Source organism: Plecotus auritus (assembly GCF_963455305.1).
Source record: "Plecotus auritus genome assembly, chromosome: 3".
Lineage (NCBI taxonomy): Eukaryota > Metazoa > Chordata > Mammalia > Chiroptera > Vespertilionidae > Plecotus > Plecotus auritus.
In genome coordinates, this window is record NC_137772.1 from 87,106,585 (window position 1) to 87,127,825 (window position 21,241).

At 42.5% G+C, this 21,241-nt stretch overlaps 1 protein-coding gene across 1 annotated transcript in view; it reads right to left on the reverse strand.

Moving 5' to 3' along the window:
* Nucleotides 1-1,115: 1,115 nt before the first annotated feature.
* VWA8 (von Willebrand factor A domain containing 8) overlaps nt 1,116-21,241 on the reverse strand; it is a 407,937-nt gene continuing 387,811 nt past the window's right edge. The window contains exons 41-45 of the mRNA XM_080659387.1: nt 20,039-20,164; nt 17,896-18,054; nt 5,310-5,408; nt 4,067-4,305; nt 1,116-2,145 (exon numbers count right to left, since the gene is read on the reverse strand). Of these exons, the coding sequence (XP_080515513.1) occupies nt 2,037-2,145; nt 4,067-4,305; nt 5,310-5,408; nt 17,896-18,054; nt 20,039-20,164 (732 nt within the window). The 3' untranslated portion in view covers nt 1,116-2,036. The remainder of the gene's footprint in view (nt 2,146-4,066; nt 4,306-5,309; nt 5,409-17,895; nt 18,055-20,038; nt 20,165-21,241) is intronic.

Here is a 21,241-nt window from a genome sequence, read left to right on the forward strand (position 1 = left end):
AGGAAGAAGAAAAGGCGCAAGAATTGACGTCTAGGTTTGCGAGAATAAAGAAGCATGAGGGCGACCAGCACCGTCCGACGTTGCCCCGCCTGACAGTGAGCATTTCCTTGAACTTCTCTAAGCCCCAGTGTCCTATTTGAGGATTTTAGTAGTGCAATGAATAGTCAATAGTCTACTACTGTGAATCCTGGGAAAGTGACGTAAGTTCCTGAGCCTCAGTTTCCTTATCTGTGAAATGAGGTAAAAAGTACTCATTTTGCATGCATGACTGTGAGGATTGACTGAAATAACATATGAAATCACTTAGCATACCTGGTGCACAGTAAATGTTAGCTGCTGTTGTTCTTACTCTTATTGTCGTTAATGTAGTTACATTTTATGTGTTTTTTTTTTTAAATTGATATTTTAATGAGAGGGAGGAGAGGGAGAGAGAAACATCGATGAGAAGGAAACATCAACATCTATTGACTGCCTCCTGCACACCCCCTGCTGGAGATTGAGCTCACAGCCCTGGCATGTGCCCTGACTGGGAATTCAAGCGGTAACCTCTTGGTGCATGGGCTGACGCTCAACCATTAAGCAACACTGGCTGGGCTGTACCTACATTTTTAAAGGTACTTATTGCATTGCAATTGTTTGCATCATTGGATGATTCAACACACAGGGCAGGCTCTGGTTAGGAAAACGAGACATGCTTTTCAAACTCATTGGCAATAGTGTATTGGAAATCCGATTGCATTTATTTCTTTGACAGCTGATAAGGAGATGGGGTGGTGGAACAAATGGGTGTTATCTTTTTTAACTATTTCCTCTAGTTAATGACAGTGAAATGAATCAGTACAATTTCACTACTACTAATATATTTGAGTGAATTAGGTAACATTATTAGCAAGGCTAGTTTTTCCAACTTGAAAGAAGGCACACACACTGGTGCCCAGTGTTTCTGACTTTACCATCAGCGGTGAAGAGGAACTTTTTATTATATGACTGGAGAGATACTGAATACTGCTGAAGCATTTGATTTTAAACTAAGTGACACTGAGCCTATTGATAAATAAAGGTCAGCCCAAGACAGGGTGGGAGTAAGGTAAACTTTGAAAGAAAAAGAATGAAGCTTGAACAGGTATTTTTTTTAATAGCTAAAGAAATTTCCAGTTATCATTCAGTTCAAACATACTGCCTTGTTTTTACTTTGCCTTAAATAAAAACATAAGCATTTGTTATTTTGAGCACTGCATTTTGGAAACCAAGAGGGAGTAGTGTGAAACTTCTGAGAAGCAGTAGAAGAACAAGAAGAAACAGGAACTCAATGCCAGACATCCTTATCCTTCCACTCCCGGCCCCCCAGGGAATAGGGCATTTGCTCTTTATTATTTCAAGAACCTTTTAAAAGTCACATGGGAGAGGAAGCAATCCAAGGATCTTTTGATTCCTTTTGGTTTTGGCCAAGAAAATGGAATTACTGAGAAAATCCAACCTTTTATAAAATGCTGCTGTTAGAAGGAATTTTCAGTGGGTTTAATACTATCACATCATTGTTGGGCAACACAAAGCGGGGAGAAAAGAAAATTAATTTTGGGGCAGGAACCAGTTGGGTGGGTTTGTACAGATTCGTTATCTCAGTGTCAGAAAGTGGCATCAGGGCTTCCAACAGGGTCACTTTTGTTATCTTAGGTGACATGATGATGTGTCAGTTAAGGCAAAGCTAGTTATTCTCCATCCCTCAGGTTTTTGGAAATGGACTAAGCACCATAGTTGTCAAACCACCTTCCTTTCACCCTCACCTTTTATAAAATGCAGCTCAACTTGCTTCCTCTAACTATTTGTAAGCCTGTCAATGGTTGTGGATTTCCATGCACAAGCCTCCCTCTGGATACATTTCTGAATTCTGGTTCCTGGGCAAGTGTAAGAAGAGCCAGGGATGTCAGAATTATCCAGTCATTGCATGCGTTCTCTTTACTGTGCCTTCTTTCTTCAGAGTACTCTTATTCCCATCTTATTGCAAACCCAGGCCTTAGGGTGACAAAGGGCACTTCTTAAACACTAGACAACATGGTGGAGGTGAAGATCTGCTGTAAAATCTGAGGGATGTCCTTGGTATCCATGGCAATGAAAGACCGGCCAGCGGGCAAAGTTCTCTGAAGCCTGCCAGGATGGAAAGGGAGAGGAAATTACCATTGCAAATTGGGGTGCCCCTTCCACCTCCTGCCCCCACACACTGTAAACTAAAAAAAAAAAAAAAAAGAGTGAACTGAAGGAAAGTTCTTCTCAGTGAGAAAATCAGTGAATATTTCCTTGACAGAGCCCTGGAACCAAACTGAGATTAGCTCACCTGGGTCCAGAGACTGTGTTGGCCTCACTGTACTTCTAAGTGCTTTTCCTGCTAGAAAACAGGCCTCGATAAATGCTGCCCAGCTAAACCTCAGTGGTACTCTCCCCCTCTTCTCTTTGCCCCTCACACACAATGTGAACTGCAATCTGACTTATGCAATTGCTGCTTTGATGGCACTGAGGTTATATAGGCTTATGATAATTTTTTTAAATGCCAATTTATCATTTGGAACAAAGGGCTATTTTTGAAGGCAATAAAAGTGCAAGACACAATTCTGTCCAAAAGAAAGCCTCCTTTCACTGTGCCAGCAAAGTTTGGTTTTCGAATGACATTTAATAAAAGTTAACCATCCTGTGTAGTATCATACATTTGGCATGCCCGGTAGACCAGCTAATTCTGCAACATATCTTTTGCCAGTAGATGTTGGACCATTTCCCTAGGAAACCACAAGGGTATTATTGTACTTTCTTAAGCATTCAAACAGGATCTGTTCACTAGAAAGACAAAATAGCTATTTCAGCTCAAGCAGCATTTGCTGAGTTTGCCGTCTGCTTAACACTGGGCTGGTCGTGAAGAAAATCTGAGTAAAAAAGACATGGTTTGTGTTCAAGGACATGGAAGTTCTAGAAAAGGCTAACAGTCAAAACTGAGAAAAATGCAAAGTCATAAAGTGACTGTAGTTACATGATATTAAGTCTATTTTCAATGGAACTGTGCAATCCTGCAGTGTGGAGAAGGAAACAGAAAAGAGAAAAAATGCCAGCACTTTGGACACTAAAACATTTCCTAGTCCACACAGGACTCAGAACCAGAGTACGGCAGGTAAACAGTGGGATAGCAGAGGCACGTGGCCTTTTGAGTTTTAGGCAGGAATTATATTTTGGTGGGGGAGGAGATATATTTTCACTTGTGTTTTCTACTTCCTAAAGTATTTTAAGCAGATAAAAAAACGAGCTCTTTCTGTTTGTAATTCAAAAAGAGAAATGTTAGTGTGTTTAAGTCATCGAAGTGTTTCCAGATCTCTGCCTTCAGATCATCCACAATGGTGCTTATTGTCTGACCACCAGTTCCTCTCCTGAACATGCAGTATGTTCAGTGCAGCATCTTCCTCTACACACTGCCTCACATTGTCTGCAAGTGTTTCCCCTGCCTCCTCTCCCCAGCAAGGGAGACACATGCATCTCTATGTATTTCATATATATATGTGTGTGTGTGTGTGTGTGTGTGTGTGTGTGTGTCTATGTAAATGTATATTATATATACACACACAAATTATATGCTATATATATATGTTTGTATATGTCTATATACTAGTACATTATATAGACACACACAATCTCCATGCTATGAAAATAGTAGGTGTTTGCTACTTTGAGTAAGTTTTGAACATGAACTGATTAGAACTGAGCTTGGGACTTAGATGTACAGTACAAAATGTGTAAGATACTGTTAAATTTACTAGACAAATCAATTTGCTATTTATTTAATTGTCAGTAAGTTTAAATATAAGCTGAAAAATAATTAATTTAAAATTACTGTTGCTCATCCAAACATAAGCTAGAACGTCATATCCTCTCAACTAGACCATCAGCTCCTTCAGGGGCCACTCTGGTGTCTGTTTTCCTCCAGTCCCACTGCCCCTCAAGGTGCTAAGCCCAGGAAATGCCATGTGTCAGGGACTCAACTATCTCTGTGCCTGCCCCAAATACGTCTCCATCCGGAGGCAACACTTACCTGGCTGCTTGATCACCTAAAGATCCAATAAAGATGGCAAAAGCATTAACTTGAGGGTTGCTTGTCAGGATTTGGGCAAACTTGGCAGGATGTATCCCATATCGGGATAGGTTCGCATCACTCAAGACGATGACGAAGTACTCATCAGCTTCTTCTTTGACAATTTCCTGGATGGCATGCTTTGTCCCCTCTAAAGTGTGGTCCCCACTCATGCAGAACTGAGCATGGGCATGCATCGTCTGGGGAAGGAGATGTTGCACAAAAGCCACAGATGAGAAACGCCTTTTTAACAAACCTGATTTTTTTCTGACCATAAATATTCACAAATGTCAGTTATTACACGTGAATAAGAAGTCCCGAGTGAGTTCTCTTTAACTGGCCCCGTGGAGTGACAACAGCACCCAGTGGTATTTGCATGTGGTTCAGATTTTTGTTAGAAATAGGAAATGTTCCAAAACACCCCAGTTGACATTTAGTTTGTAAAATTTAGCCATTTAAAGTGAGAAAATGGGGGATGGGGGCAGAAGGGGGTCCTAATATGAGGTGACAGGAGAAGACTTTGGTGGTGGGCACATGGTGCTATATACAGATTTTGTAACTTAGAAATCCACACATGAAACCTATATGTTCATGTTGACCAATGTCACCCCAATAAAGTTTAATAAAGTAAAAAAAATAAAGCGAGAAAATGTTAGAAAATATAAAACTTGGTATCACACTGGAGAATGAAGGTAACACAGGAGAAAAATAAGGAATGGGTAGAGTTTCTAATAAACAAAGTTATAATATGAAACAATGTACTTACTTCAATAGAAATAGAGGGAATTTACATTAAAATCATGGCGTATGTTTCTATTGTAGATCTAAGTATGTAAAACTAAATTTATCATTAAATACTAAGAAATACATAAAATTAGGGTTACAGAGTACATTATAAGAGGTCATTTTTCTCCTTCTACTGAAATATCTAGGGGCTGGGGAGAATTGCATAGGAGATAGGAGGTGACCCTGGTTGGAGAATCCTGACACAATACTGAGTACCTGAAAAATATGTTGGGAACGAAGTTTAAATTTGATGTGATGGAGAAAAGGATTTTAGGTGCGAGTATTTTCTTAGTTTGAATATTTGTGAGACAGTCTCCCCTGAATCTGCTGCTTCTTCAGGGAATTTCTGCAGTGACCAGAAGATACTTTGCCTAATCTGCTGGGAGCTTTCACAGCATGGCGGTAACAATGTATTTACCTTCAGAATTTCTAGTCTTTGCTTATTATCCTTGGGGATTTTGTTCATTGGAACCAGGTCAATGTTGTAGCCGTCTCCAGAGTGTCCAGCGATGTCATACTGCAGGCAAGAGAGTCGGAGAGTGAGAAGCCTCGTCCACGACGGAACTGCCGTTGGACCTATAAGCCCCACTCTCCTGTCAGTTATTGCCCAGAATTGCGGGGAGCAGATATGTGTTTACCAACCCAGGCAACACAGCCCAGGCTCCTCCACTCTGGCCATCCTCTTGTGTGATCTCTGCTCTCCAGCAGGAGGCAGAAGATGCTACTAAGAATTCCATTCTTTACTTTAAGAAAGAGTTAAAAAAAATTGCACACACACACACACACACACACACACTGTGGTAGGCAGAATTCTGAGGTGGCCCTTAGACTCCTGCCCCGTTAGACAGCCTATATACACTGTTCCCTTAGTGCAGTGGTTCTCAACCTTTCTAATGCTGCGACCCTTTAATACAGTTCCTCATGTTGTGGTGACCCCCAACCATAAAATTATTTTCGTTGCTACTTCATAACTGTAATTTTGCTACTGTTAATGAATCGTAATGTAAATATCTGTGTTTTCCGATGGTCTTAGGCTCTTAGGTCTTAGGTTCTCAACCCACAGGTTGAGAATAATTTTATGGTTGGGGGTCACCACAACATGAGGAACTGTATTAAAGGGTCGTGGCATTAGAAAGGTTGAGAACCACTGCCTTAGTGGGTGCAGGGCCTGTGTATATCACTCATGTTACCTTATGAAGCAAAAGGGATTTTGCAGATTTAATTAAGGTTACTAATCAGTTGATTTTGAGTTGATCAAAAGGGAGATGGCCTAGCTGGACCTAATCTAATATTATTTAATATTATTAAAAAGCAGAGATTTTTTTTTCTGCTGGTAGTGGAACAGAAAGCTAGAGAGATTTGAAGCAGAGGGTGACTTGACATGTGGGAGTTATCTGTGACTGAAATGGCAGGGACCATGGAGCAAGGCCCCAAGAGTGGCACAGGAGAACCCTGGCTGAGAGCCAGCAAGACAGGGACCGTAGTCCTACAACCACAGGGAACCAAATTTTTCCAACAACCTAAATGGTCTTGGAAGCAGATTCTTCCCCAGAACCTCCAGGTAGAGACAAGCCTGCCTGGCTTCCTGATTTCAGCCTAACGAGACCCCAAGCAGAGAAGACAGATCAACCTGCTGGACTTCTAACCAACTGATAGTTAATAAATGGATCTTGCATTAAACTGTTGTTTGTGGTAATTTGTTACGCAGCAATAACAAACTAATCACATGCTCTTTTTTCTGAGCACAAATTGAAACATATTCATTGTACAAATGACGAAAAGAACAAAAAGGAAGTAAAAATTACCCATAATCTCAACACTTAAAAGATAACTTCTGTTACTGTTTTGTTGTATAAGTTCCTAGGCTTGCACATTCACACATTTACATGGACATAATTTTTAACCAAAAAAGGGGAACACTGCCCATGTGATTTTATAACCCACTTTTCTATTTGACAGTGTATAACATATATTTTTCAATTTAGAAAATACCTTTAAAATTCTCTAACAATGTGCAGGAGGAAGTCCTGTCTGATGAGAAGAGACTAAAGCTGAGAGTGAGGTGCTGCCTTTCACAGAATCTGGAAAGAAGTGGGGCCTGAGGCAGACTAAAACTGGGCAAAGGGTTCTCTCTGACTGCTGAGTGTGCCTCAAATTCTCTCCTGCCTTCCCACTAAGAATTTTTGTGATGTTAATATGACTAGAACTCAGGGTATCTGGGCAATTGGGGCATCTGCAAAGAAAATTCTGAGTGTGGGTCTGGGGCAAAGATTCCAGGGAATACTTGGAGTACTATGGCACAAAATACTTAAGAATCACTACTGTCTGTTCACCAACTGCATTAGTCAACAGCAGCCTTTGGAACTCCTACCATGTGTAACACACTTCTGTAGGTATTGTGAGGGAATGCCACTATTTTTTTACATGTCTTCCTTTTTAACTGGTGAGTTCTTGGAAGGTAAGCCCATATCTTATTCACCTTTGAATTTCAGTATCCATGAGTGTACCTGGTGTGTCTACTGCACAAATGCTTTAAAAATGTCTGCAATAGGGAAATTCCCTTTCCCATGTGGGCTACATTCCTTTTACAAATAAACTGTTTATAAGTTGAAATATATCCCCCCACCCCGCCCCAGCAACCATGTAAAAAATGGTGGTTAGCCCAAGCTAGCTGACAAAAAAACCCCATAATATAACTGAAACCATGTGTTTAAAATGAAAAGTAGAAAAAATTCCTGTTGAAATAATTTTTATGTATAAATAGGAAGTCAGAAGGCCACTACGTTATTAGGGAAGATGTATTTCATTTCAGACATGCCGAAATCATGCATTCGGGGAGGCATCAGAGAGGAAATCTATTTAATGCAGTCAGAGATGTGGCTGTCATCCTCAGGAGGGAGACACATGACTGCCAAGGGTGTCTACACACAAAGAGAAGAGCAGTGAGCCCCTCCCCCGAAACCTGGGGAGCTTCCTCCCTGGTGGAGTGGAAGAAAGACTCAGAGCTGAGTGAGAGTGGAGGGAGCAGGGCCAGAGCAGGCCAGAGCCCGGGACATGGGAGTGCAGGGTTTCAGGAAGTGGTTGTGCAATGGTGCTGAGTTACACTAACCATGCCATCAAGGAGAATGATGACTAATGACTTCTGGGCACCAGAATCAATGGTGACTTTTGGGGGACAATTTCATTAAAAGTTTGTGGTATAAAAAGAGAATTAGAGCAGCACATGGAGGGCTACTGGAGGAGAGGTGTTCACATTTCACTGGCTCAGAGTGGAGGCAGTGGGAGGACGTCAGGTTCATAGTCAGAGGGTCGTTTGGAGAAGGAGAAAAGATACTCCTTTTTCTGAGAGTAAAAGGGAGGCAGAGAGAATAGGAATGGACAAGATAAATGCACAATTGGAAAGGACAATGAAGGGCCATATAGGATGCCTAAATATTTGAGCTGCAATAATACATATATAATGGCCTGGAAAGCTAGGGTCAATATTTGGACTCCTTGAAGTTCTCTGAAAGAACATGATGGAATGGGCAGCAGCCCTGGCTTGCAGCCCATCACCTTTTCTTTCTACAGTTGACTCTGTCCCACACCACGAGGCACCTCCCCTGCACATGTGTGGACACCCAGCCCTTCTATCCACACACCATCACATCCCCCCCATACAGTGGTCCCTTGGCCATCCATTGACCTGGAGCTCACGCCATTGGCCAGTGTGCCTGAGGAAGATGGACCTGAGGAGAGATGGAAGAGGTCCACATAGACCCTGGAAGCAGGATAGCCGGGATTCCAGGAACCATGAGCCTGATTTAGAAATTAGCTCTCAGTGGGCATGTCCCCTTGGCTGCACAGACTCTTCACCTCACCGGAGGGGCACGGTCAGAGGAGGCCCCGAGTGGAGCCTTGGACAGGGGGCTGGGAGGTTATTCCTTGCCTGGTTTTAAAAAACATTTTTTAATACAAAGAAGGATACAAAGTAATTGTGAGGGAAATTTACCAATATACAGGGTGTCCCACCAAAATGTATACACACCTTAGCAGCTGATAGCTCAATTTTGCAAAGGAAGTGTATTTTTAAAAATACATTTTTATTGATTTCAGAGAGGAAGGAAGAGGGAGAGAGAAACATCAATGATGAGAATAATCAATCAGCTGCCTCCTGCACGCCCCCTACTGGGGATCAAGCCCGCAACCCAGGCATGTGCCCTGACCAGAAATCAAACTGTGACCTCCTGGTTCATAGGTTGATGCTCAACCACTGAGCCACACTGGCTGGGCAATGAAATATATTTTTAATAAACATTGCCTTATAATTATTGAAAGTGTATGTATATAATTTTTGGACATGCTATATTTTAAAAGCTTGACAATAAATACTTTCTAAGGATGCAATAAATTCCATATATAAAAAAACTATGCTATACTCATTAGTATGATTTGCTATCAATGTAGTGAAAAGGTAACAAGTAAAATTTGAAACTTAAAATCTGTACTGTTCTGGATAAGGGTAGATTACTGGCTTCAGTATATGTCCACCTAGGATCTCCCACATGCTCAGAGTCAGGATGTGGAGAGTTTTTGGCACGATTCCCCCAGGGAAGCATGCTCCAGATCCTGAAATGACTGACTGGACAATGGTCACAGCAGAGGGGTTTTAGGCCAAGTCCTCCTGAGAAGGTGCCACAGGCTGCTTTCCTTGCAGGGCTGGGGAAACAATATGTTAAACAGGGTCCTACATGAGGGGATAAGTCAGCTCCTTGAAACAGAAGTAAGTTCCTCTTATTTGGCTGAGGTAAGAGGGCTATAAATATATTAGACCTTTCCCTCCCTTGTACCTGAAGATTAAAGTCTTACTAATCAGATGACCATGGATGAGACTGTATAAATAAATATTTGACCAGGTGGTCTGCTCTCAGGGTTATCATAACTGGTCACTGCAGCTGCTAGTTAATGGTCAAACAAAGCTCTCTTTATCAAAACCAGACCCTAGCTGATTAAAAACTTCAGAAGCATTTCAGTAACTATCCACCTATCATTTGACTGATCTATCTATCTATCATACTTTTTCAGGTAAATGCGTTAAAGATAAATGGGTTGAGGATCTCCCTTTCTTACCTCTTCCTTTCCTCTCCCTTTCCTCCCCCTCTTCCTTTTGTTATTTGTGGTAGGGAAAGTGCTATTTGCAGAAGGACCTGCCTTTGTCTGTGCCTCATTAGCATTCCAGCACTGGGAAAACACACCTAAGGGATAGGATGGGGCTTATAAAATGACTTACAGACCCTGGTTCTCATTTTCATATGGGCTTGGGGATTATTCTGGGCCCAAAGAAAGTAAAATGCTTGAGAGGAATCCAAAGAACATCAAATGTGGAGCACTCCTTGGTGTTTCTGTAGATCATGCTGAGCTATTAAATATTAAAACAAGACTTTCTATGTCATAATTATCTAGTATCTGCTGTACCAGGATCCCAACACGGTTACAGGCAGGAATTTGCCAATCCTCAAAACTGGGTTAAAGGAAAAGTATATAAATTCATTCATTTACATTCTCTAACTCCTGATTCTGCCATTCACCTGCTCTGGTTCCTGCTGTGACAATTGTCAAATCAGACTGGAGAGGGTCTCAAGCATGCGTCAGTCACAGGAGTCACTGAACAACACCTCATTGTCATTATCAAAGCACCCAACGTTTAGATTTTAACTTTTTTTTAGTAGCTCAAAATTTTTATGATCATGATTTCTGCATTTTTCATAGCATCCCTAAAATCCTTGTGAGGCCTTACATTTAGCACCCAACATAAATAATAAACCACAATAGTAAAGACAAACCTCAATTAGAGAAGAATAATTTGAATACTTTTTTGCTTTCAAAACTTGTTTAAATGCCCTTTTGCTCTACTTTCTTTTGAAAATCTCATTTATTTAGAAAAAGTATTACAGATAAAAATATGCTGAGTTTCATGTTTTTAGATTTAGGACACAAAGATTTATTATCAAATATGAAGGATGATTTATAATACTTAGACTTTTAGATTTAGGACACAAAGATTTATTATCAAATATGAAGGATGATTTATAATACTTAGACAAAGATTTATTATCAAATATGAAGGATGATTTATAATACTAAGCAAAGTAAGATCTGCTTAGAACAAAGAGCTGTCAGCATTTTTTATGAATGAGATTTGTGTTTAAATCGAGAGAAGGATAATCATTTGCTAACTTTAGGAGAGGCTATGCTTTATTACGCATCCACATTATAAGTAGGTATGAGACCATCGTCTGAAGCTATTTCTGAAGACTGATGTGTGAAATTCTAACCTCCTTTTAGAAATCCAAACGCACCCTTCCAAGATGGCACTACTGACGGTGGGCAACAGAACACCGCAGTGTTAGTGAGCCAGTAGTCTGCAGTATTAGCTAGCTCACCTTCCTCATATCAGAGAAGTTAATGTAAAAGATTAGTGTTCTGTACGTCAAGGATTCTAGGCTTAGCTCTGACATTAACAAGCTTTTTGACCTAGGGCAAGTCACTTAACCTTTCCAAATCTTGTTTCTACCTTGTAAATAATGCTGATTTAGATGACCTCTAACATTAGACATTTGTAAATCACTTCACCTCTCTGACAGTAGGGATAATCTCTGTTAGGTTGTTTTACCTAACCTCACAGGGTCGATGAGAAGATAGGGCTATGCATTTAATGAATATAACGTCAACATTTGTAGAGTTCTTACTAGTTTACAAAGTGCTTCTACATATCTCATCTCATGTTGATTCTCTCCACAACCTTTGAGGTAGGCGTTATTAACCACATTTCATAAATGAAGAAACTGATGCTCAGAGAGATTAACAGACTTGCTTCAGGTCAGAGATGTAGTATTGTCAGAGGTGGAAGCGACACCCAGGTGCTTTGACTTTAAATCCAATGTTTTTGTTATCAAGAAATAACCATTCCCTAACTCCTCCCAAGCCCTATCTCTACTTAAGCTTTTTGAATGGTTGTGTGGTGGGCAGTTAGACAGACATGAGCAGAGCAAGGGCGATGGGCCAGGTGCTGAAGGTCACCAGGGTGGAAGGCTCTGGGTGCCTAGCAATGGACAAATGTAGGGCAGGACTTCATCCCCAGGGTGACCTTTCCTCCCCTAACACATTGCTGGCCATGCGGTTTAAACCCCCTGACCTTACCTCCCTAGAGATAACATCTGGGCCTCAGTTGTGTTTCAGATTCAGGCTCAGAAAGGCAGCGCCACCAGACAAGCAGTGCCAAGGCTGACCTCAGGACCAGCTGCATTGAATAATGACCCCCTGCCCTGGCCCTGACCAATCTATCAGTGGAGACCCCGACCCTGAAAGGACACACCTGGAAAGTTGCTGAATATTCTATTGAGATCTTCCCCTGGGGCCTCCCCTAAAATATCCACCCTTCCAGGGGTCCTCAAAGTACGGCCTGAGGGCCACATGCGGCCCTCCGAGGCATTTATGCGGCCCGCCGGGTGCCGCTGCCTGTCCTGCTTAGCAGCCGACTCGTCCCGGGCCCGCAGTGCGCGTAGAAATTTGTTCATAGTTTTTTTTTAAACTATAGTCCGGCCCTCCAATGGTCTGAGGGACAGTGAACTGGCCCCCTGTTTAAAAAGTTTGAGGACCCCTGCTTAAAACCCTTAGGAGGAGGACCTAGCCCGCTCTCCCTTCTGGAAGCATGCTGGAGCCTTTTCCTCCTCCTACCCCCTCTCCTTCCCCCCAGGTTAATCACCTTTACCTTCCTCACTTCTAAGCTCCAAGGGCCCTTCCTTTGCCTCTATAATTTGTTTCTAAGGCCATTTCTTCTACAAATTACTTCTTCTTCCTCTGTGATTTTCCAAATAAATGTTCTCTTATAGTCTGAGTCTTGGCTTTGAATTCTTTCCTAGCCAGAACTCAAGTACCAAGGCTGCTGAGCTCCAGTCTCACCCCACCCGTCTAACACCTGATGCCATTCCCACCGCCAGCAACCGATGTCTTGGCCAATGCTTCACTACATCAACAATTGAGTCAATTCCGAATTCTTGTTTAACTTTGGACTCAGAGAAGTCTGTACACCCTTCTTTGGTCCTATCTTCATGTGGCAAAAAGAATTTATTCAAATCCTGAGCCTGATAGGATAATTGGTTTCTACTTCTAAAATGTGTGAAACATTTCCGACGGATGGGGATAAGACACTGAACTGTTTTTACAGAAAGAATTTTCCCAGCAGGTGTTGGTCTGTGAGTCATATCTTTCCATATTCTTCTGTAAGTTAACCCCATCTTTCTAATCAAGATAACTATGAGAAAAGTATGCCTATTATACCTCCTTGGGATGATGAAGTGTTAAGGGGAGAAGATACTTTATGTAAATGGTACAGCTCCTGACTTACAGCTTTGTAAAAACACATATTGGGTGGGAATAAACAGGGATAAAACATCAACTAAGAAAGAGCCCTGGTGTGGGAGTCAGAAGTCCTGCTGTGTTTCCTTGGGCAAAGCATTTAACCTCTCTGGTCTTGATTTTCTCATCTGTAAAACAAAGAGTTTAAAAATGATTTCCGAGGTCATTCCTATCCCCAAGGTTCTATGAAAATTCCATGGTACACCCAAGAAATGGATTAAAAGCCTGCTTCACTTAGTCGTAGGAACACCTGTGCCTTGTTTTTTCCTGTTCAGGGTTTGAATAATCTAAACCAAACTGAGAACTGATAAACCTGTTTCCAAAAAGAAATCTCAATCCAGTATTGGCCCTAAAATAGTGGTTTTCTACCTTAAAAAAATTTTTTTTAAGCAGTGGAACTCTTCTCCACATGAAATATTGCCCAAAAGCCCAGATTGTGAAACTGGGTACTATCAATATGAGTGGAATTGTTTGGGTTGAATTGGGGAGGGGGAGGGAAGAAATAGAAGCTGCCACTCACCCTTGCCCACCACCCTTCCAGGGATCTTCGTTACACTGCTAGGAAACCATGGCCTTAGAACATTGTTTATATGTCTCCACAAAAACAATACGTTTGAGTACTTTTTCCCCTAAAAATCCAAGTTGGCAATAACTAAATAAATCTGCTTTCTGGTGTCACTGTTTGAGTGTTCTGTGCAGAATCAGTCAGCTAACTTTTGGTGTTATTGAGTACTTTGAAGAAAAAAATTAAGGCACTAAGAGCTTTCGAAGAGGAGGTCTCACTTAAAGTTATGGTGAAACATTCCCAGGCGCTTGGAGAAATCACAAGGCCACACCGGGATAAAGATAAAGGAAAGACATGCTTCCTGATGTAAATAAAATGGTTCACAAACCATTACCATTCTACTCCTCACCCTCGTGTTTATAAACTCTGCTGATTGTAAGATTAGAGGATTTTATGCTGATTATTAGCAAATAATATTTCTCCTGTCTTTTTTTTTTTTAATATATTTTATTGATTTTTTACAGAGAGGAAGGGAGAGGGATAGAGAGTTAGAAACATCGATGAGAGAGAAACATCGATCAGCTGCCTCCTGCACACCCCCTACTGGGGTCATGCCCGCAACCAAGGTACATGCCCTTGACCGGAATCGAACCCGGGACCCTTCAGTCCGCAGGCCGACGCTCTATCCACTGAGCCAAACCGGTTTCGGCTCTCCTGTCTTAAGTGACCTAATGTAAATGCTATTCCAGAGAACTGAATTCCATTAGTAGAACAATTATGAGGAACTTTTAAACCCCCGATGGCTCTGAAATGTGTCCCACCACTGAATTCCCTTTCCTGTGCAGTCACTCCTGCTCCAGGGTCCCTGTGGCTTGGCCTGGGTCGTGCTGAGGCAGAATAAAACATGGGCTGACTCTAATGAGCCTCTTGGACTAATGACCCAGCGCTCAGGAGCTGAGCTCAAGCCAAACAAAACACACAGCAGAGGCCAAGAGAAAGGTTTCAGGGGAGAATCCAGATCACTGGCCAGGACTGTGGCTTCTGACCGTTTCAAAGCAAATTCAGACTAGACACCTTCACAGCAGAGGGACAACTGTAGGAATGTGACGAACAATTGTCTGGAGCTGGATGGGGTCTCAGAGCACACTTCTGAATTCTGAGACAGCACATGCAGTGCCATCCTGGGTTATGGAATATACATTTTCACCGGGAGCTCCTAAAACTGTCTTTTGCTCATGTATCACTATATTGCAGAGTAAATTCCATGCCTTCATGACTTATTCCTAGTTCTTATGCTTCTTTCACAAGAGAAAATGAAAGCACAGAGGGATGAAATGAGTTGAATATGATCACGTGATGTAAGGACACAGAGCAGAGGAGAATGCTCTGCTGCCACTGATGTTCATGCATCAAATGTCTCCGAGAAGATGCCCCAAATCCACCCCCTTTGCACCCTCTACAAAGGAGGCCTAGACAGCCCCAGCAGAGATTGGGTGGCCTGTGGCCACTCAAAGTCTTAGATATGTTGGCAGGGGTGGCGGGAATATTAAGCAAAGTCCCCAGTGTATCTGGCATGGGGGGAAAGCCTGTTAGGATTCTGGTGATACAGGGGACACTGGGACGAGGGAAATGGCGCTATTAGAAAAGAGCCGGTCAAATCCAGAATGAAGGACATTCTACAGACAACTGGTCTGGACTCTTGAGACAGTGACCTTCATGAAAAACTGAGTGGCCTTGGTGATGGCTGTTCCAGATTGAAAGAGGCTAACGAGACATTACAACCAAAAATAAGGTGTGGGCTTTGACTGGGTCCTGGGTTGTGTGTGTGTGTAGGGGAACAAGTAGAAAAGACCCTTTTGGGATAGTTGGGAAAATGAATTTTAGATTAGATATTAGAAGATGTTATGAAATTATTGATAGTTTCTTAGATGTGATCCTTGTATTGAGGCTGTGTTAGAGAATGCCCTTAGTCTTAGGAGAAGCAGAATAAAGTATTTAGAGGTAAAGCATTGTGGTGTTTATAATTTTCTTTCAAATGATTCAGGGTGTGGGGTTGAGTATATATATTTAGAAGGAAACACAAAGCAAAGAGGGGAAATAGTAACAATTGTTGAATCTAAGTGAGGGAATATGGGTGTTAATTTTACTCTTCTTTCAACTTTTTTGTAGGTTTAAAATTTTTCAAAAGTTGAGAAGTAAAGAGGGCAGTTTGAAAACAAAACAAAACAAAAAACAAAAAAGGGAAAAGAATCGGAAGAGTCCTGGGCTCCATCCCACCCTGTCTCCAGTTAGCCTTCGACTGGGAAAAGCCGTAATGTTTCTGGGTCTGCTTCCTGTCTGAGGAAGGAGGAAACGCCAGTAAACTTGTGAGGCGATCCCGGTTCTGAAATCCACGGGCATGATGAGGCATTTGCAGGACAAGACGTGGGTATGCCTTCCCTATCACGCCCCTACCCCTTCCCTCCAGACACTCGCCCAAGTACCACTTTTCCTCTCCCTTCCTCTCTCTGAAATCAATAAAAACATATTTTAAAAAATAAACATTTTCTATAGATCCATAAAAGGTAAAAATAGCAAAATCAAGGAAAAGGTATATCTAAAGGGAGGGAGGGTCAAAGGAAGGAAAAGCTGAGCACCGGTCTGCAAGCCGTAAGACATAACAAAGGGTCACGGCTGGTCTTATATGTTAGCTCTGAGCTTCCTGGCAATGAAAACCAAGAGGGAATCTTCAATAGTTCCCTAGTTTTCACTAGTCACAGGGAAAATACATTCCACTTCTTTAAGGGAAACAAAGCTATACTCCCCAGTGAAAGTCCATGTTCTATTTGTATTTGTATCCTGTGCTCTACAGAGCCTGGCAACATAGAGCATTCCTTTCCCTATCATTTAATTCTGGGAATCTCTCATGTAGAGCAGCACACCAGGGGCCTGGGAGACTCCGAGCCTCACAAATTGGCCTACAGTAAATGAGGTGATGGGTTTCGGCATTCTTGCTGTATCCACCAACACCCAGCAATCCTGAAGTCTGGGTGGGATGTCAAGACAAATAATGATCTAAGCCAGGGGTGGGGTGGGCAAACTTTTTGACTCGAGGGCCACAATGGGTTCTTAAACTGGATCGGAGGGCCAGAACAAAAGCATGGATGGAGTGTTTGTGTGAACTAATATAAATTCAAAGTAAAGGAGCGGAGGGGAGAGCAAGAGAACCGGATAGAACAGCCGGATCCGGCCCGCGGGCTGTAGTTTGCCCAAGGCTGATCTAAGCTCACTGATATCTGAGGGACATACCTGATCCAGAATACAATCTAGCATGTCTATGGACAGACTGTGTACCCCTCACACATGTCTGCACATGCACCATTTCTTTCACCCGAACTTCTGATTCACAGTTACTTGCTCTGGAAAGGGCTGGAGTGTGAGTGCTCTCTGTCGCTTGCAAAGTAAGAGAGGATCGATGGGCGCATCTCAGGCAGTGACCCAGCTCCAGGGACCCCTTCTCAGTGCTCAGACTCTGCAAGAGGATACAGAGCACACCGAGCAACAGCAGGATGGGAACACTTGAATGGAGGCTGCACGTCTCCCAGGGTTACCATCTTCGTTGTCAGCTGGGGAGACACCAGTTACTGTGTAACGGTCACCCAAGTGGAGAGGCAAAGCCGTGCTGGGAACAGCATATTTTGAGGTGCACTCAAACCTCGGAGGCTGCCTGGTTGATGATGGGCGAGAATGGCGGGGGGGGGGGGGGCGGAAACTGGAATGAGGAAGGCGGCTCTGAGAAATGTGGGGAAGAGTCTTGTGGTTCTTCTAAGTGCCTGCTGTTCTCCTCTCCCCTAACATTATGGCTAACATCACACAACTTGTAAAGTTCAGTGCTTTCTTCTGTAGTAAGTGCTCCTTCAAATTCTGGCATTATCATGTTTTTATTATTACAGCAGGTAAAACCAGAGGCTCATGTTCTCTATGCTGATATGTGAATTGATGAGGAGATAAAGATTTCTGTCCACTCTGGTTGGAGCCTGCGTCTACCTATCCATCATCATGCCCTAAGTCGGGGCTGCCTCTTGGTCAGTGATGCCTCCACCATCCTAGTTCATGCCATTACCTTGAACTTCTCTTCATAGTTCTCGAAGGCTTCCATTACCATACACACAGCCTCCATGGAGCGCTCCAGCCGGCCATCCACCCCGTTAAAGCGGTACATGCTGCCAGACACATCCACCACCAGGCGTAGACGCTTGGGTTTCTGTTGGGGGCTTCCCACCTGAGGGCGGACACAACAGAAGTCTTGTGAACCAGAAAAACATCACTGGCTGCGTTTCTGGGCATCTCACACAGGCCCCGGAGAACCAGCCACAAGGCAGGCAGGTGAGCCCTGGGCTCAGTGCACATATGGCTGACCCGGCAGGTGCAAAGGCACCTACAGGTAGTATTTCATTACATGGGATTTCAGACTTGTGCTGGTAGTCAGGCCATAAGGGGAAGATTTTCCATTGGTATATACAGTCCTTTCAAGACCTGACCTAGTCTAGTAAACTGCCTTAATGCAGCTGACGCCGTCTTCTATACTCTGTGAAGACAGAAACCCCAACATGTCATTTTCACGTCATGCCTCAGACTCAGTTACTCCAGCAAGATGGAGCTATTGTGGAAGTCCTCATGAATTTTACTTGTACCTGTTGTGTAATGATCTGAAAACCATTTTCCACAGAGTCCACAAAAAAATGCCAGATTCCTAAAACAGATCCTGTGAGAGGGGTGTCACCGAATTTTCTTCAGTGCCTTTGTCTTTAGTAAGCTTCCGGTCTTCTCTTCCTCCCAGTTACTGAATTACTACTTCTCCTTACTCTCCTTGGCAGTTAAAGGCATAAAAGTAACGTCTAACTGCTGTTTAGCAACAGCTGTCAATTAAAATGTGAAACTCTCCTGAGTTTCAGTTTGATTTTGGACTCATGCCTGGCAATTTTCAGAATAAAAAATAAAAGTATTTTGTTAGTTTACTGACAAGAAAAAAAGGAAGAAGAAAAATTCCAGACTATTCTGTAATTACATATTTGCTGACATGTGTGAAAACTAGTGAGTAGAGTTAGTAATTTCAAGAAAATACTGCGGGTACTAGTGTAATGGTTTGAGACAAATTCAGTGTATTCCTCAAACACGTGTGCAGTCAGCATGAAGGAAGAGCAGTGCCACGCATGCTTCCAGGGCCACTCACACTTCAGCTGTGTCTAAACACATCTGTGGCCACAGGGAGTCAGTGAAGAAAGTGGCTGTTGACTCACACCAGTGACATAGGAGAACTCCCCAAGTTACCAAAGGATCCTCTGAATAAGCTTCTAAATGGAGTAAGTGACTCCCTCTCCCACCAGTCCCCGCTCCCCCAGCTCACAGTGACTATTCAACAGTTCTGGTCATTCAGGGATAAAGGGAGGCACAGGGCCCACCAAGAGACTCAGTGTTTCACCTTATTGCCATTGTTTTCCAAATATTTTAGTATTATGACTATCCAAAGTTTTTACATATATTTACATTAGAGTTATATGAAGGAAAACTGCTCACTTTCTAAAATTTTATTCTGTCATAGGTTGGACATTGATCTTTAAAGGAACAGAGCAGTAGAAAACCACCACGACTACCCTAGTGTTTCCATTTACATGAGCCTCTGGGATTCAGTTCCCTCTGGCGCCCCCTGCTACGCATCCTGCTGGCCGATCTGTAGGGATGGCACCAGCCTCTCCCTGGGCTGCTGGCCTCCAGGTGGGCTCTGCTGATGGGAGGCACCGGATCAGAGGGTCCCTCAGCCCCTTCTGTGCTGTGACCCACTGCTCTCTCTCTACCGAGGGCCATAGCTCCTGTCGGGCCGCCCCTCCCGGTTCCAGTGAGCTCTCGCCCTCTGGCCTTTTAGAGCAAAGGGTGGGCTAGAGGCCTACAGTTGGGTACCACACTATCTCCTTATGATTTCCTAAACCTAACCCTTACTTTTGTAAATAGCCTTTTTATTAACTGTTCTTAAATTACTCAATTTGAGTGTGCCTGCCTGGTATTTCTTGACTCATGCTGGGATCTTGAATCATATCATAAATAGTAAAATATTTATTTTTTTCCTAATTTTTTGAACACAATGCTTTCCTTGGTTGCCATATTCAGGGTTTGTGGTGTTTTGACAAGGACAGCAACTCAAGAGAGCAGCCGTCTATAGAGAAGGCCAAGCTCTGTAGATTGGAGGCGACTCGACCACTGTCACTTACTTGTGGCTCCAGATCACCCCGGCGTCTGTAGATGGTTTTCTCTCCAGTCAGCCCATCAATGATCTTGGCATCATCGAGTTCCCCAGTAGCTTGGTGTCTGAGCCACTGTCTTTCTTTACCTCTAGCCTACAATGACACACACACAAACCCTTATTTTAATTAGTTCTGCAGGGTCCCTGACATACTTTATGTGTGACTATCAGTAAACACACTTGGGATCTTTTCAATAAGCAATGCTTCTGCATGAACAGTTTCATAAATGGACCAATTCCTGCTCTGCTGACAAAGAAATGCCTTTTGTGTGGATTTTGTCCATTTTAATTGTTTTAACATATGGAATGATAAAATGAACCCAGAGCACATGCTAATGGGAAAACAGTATGCAAATGAATCCCTAGAGAAATGTACAATATCTGGAAATGTAATAGTGACGCATTTCTTACAGATTTTTGGTCACTTACTCCTAGAAAATTCATTAGGTAGCAGAACAATCAGCTCGAACTGGTTAACATTGTTGGCAAGCACAGAAAAATGCCATCTTCAGAACTCTTCCTTTTGGAAAATAAATTGTTACTCAAGTTCTCTGTGACTTACAGTGCGAATGGGAACAGCCGACAACAACAGTAGTGAACATTCTGTGCCCCATGTCTCACTGACCATCTATATTTAGAAATCTAATGTTATTTCCACATAATATTTCCCCACAATAACTTACAACTATGCCAGGTGGATTAAGATGATAGTTAAATGATAAAGGATTATAACATCCTGCTCAAGGCCTAGGATTATAACAGCCAGGAATTATATTTATATTGAGAAGTGGGAAGAAGAGCCAAATTACTTTACACATGTGAACTATAGTAGTAGTTAAGGTCATGTGCTCTATCTACAATCAGACAGCCTGGTTCTAATCCTCCCTTTACCATGATCAGATATCTGACCTCAAACAAGTTACTTAAGCAGAGTGCATTTCAGTGTCTTCATTTCTAAAATGAAAAGAACTAGTTTTTACTTTAATGAGTTATTTGTTAAATGAGCTACTACATTGAGTCAGTTGAGAAAGAGCCTGACAATTTATGTTAGCTGGTATCATCGTCGTCGTCATCTTCATCAACATCATCATCATCATCATCATCAGGTGAGACATAATATGGACAACCATTCCCTCATTAATTTAAGCACACTTCCATCACTGTTTCATCT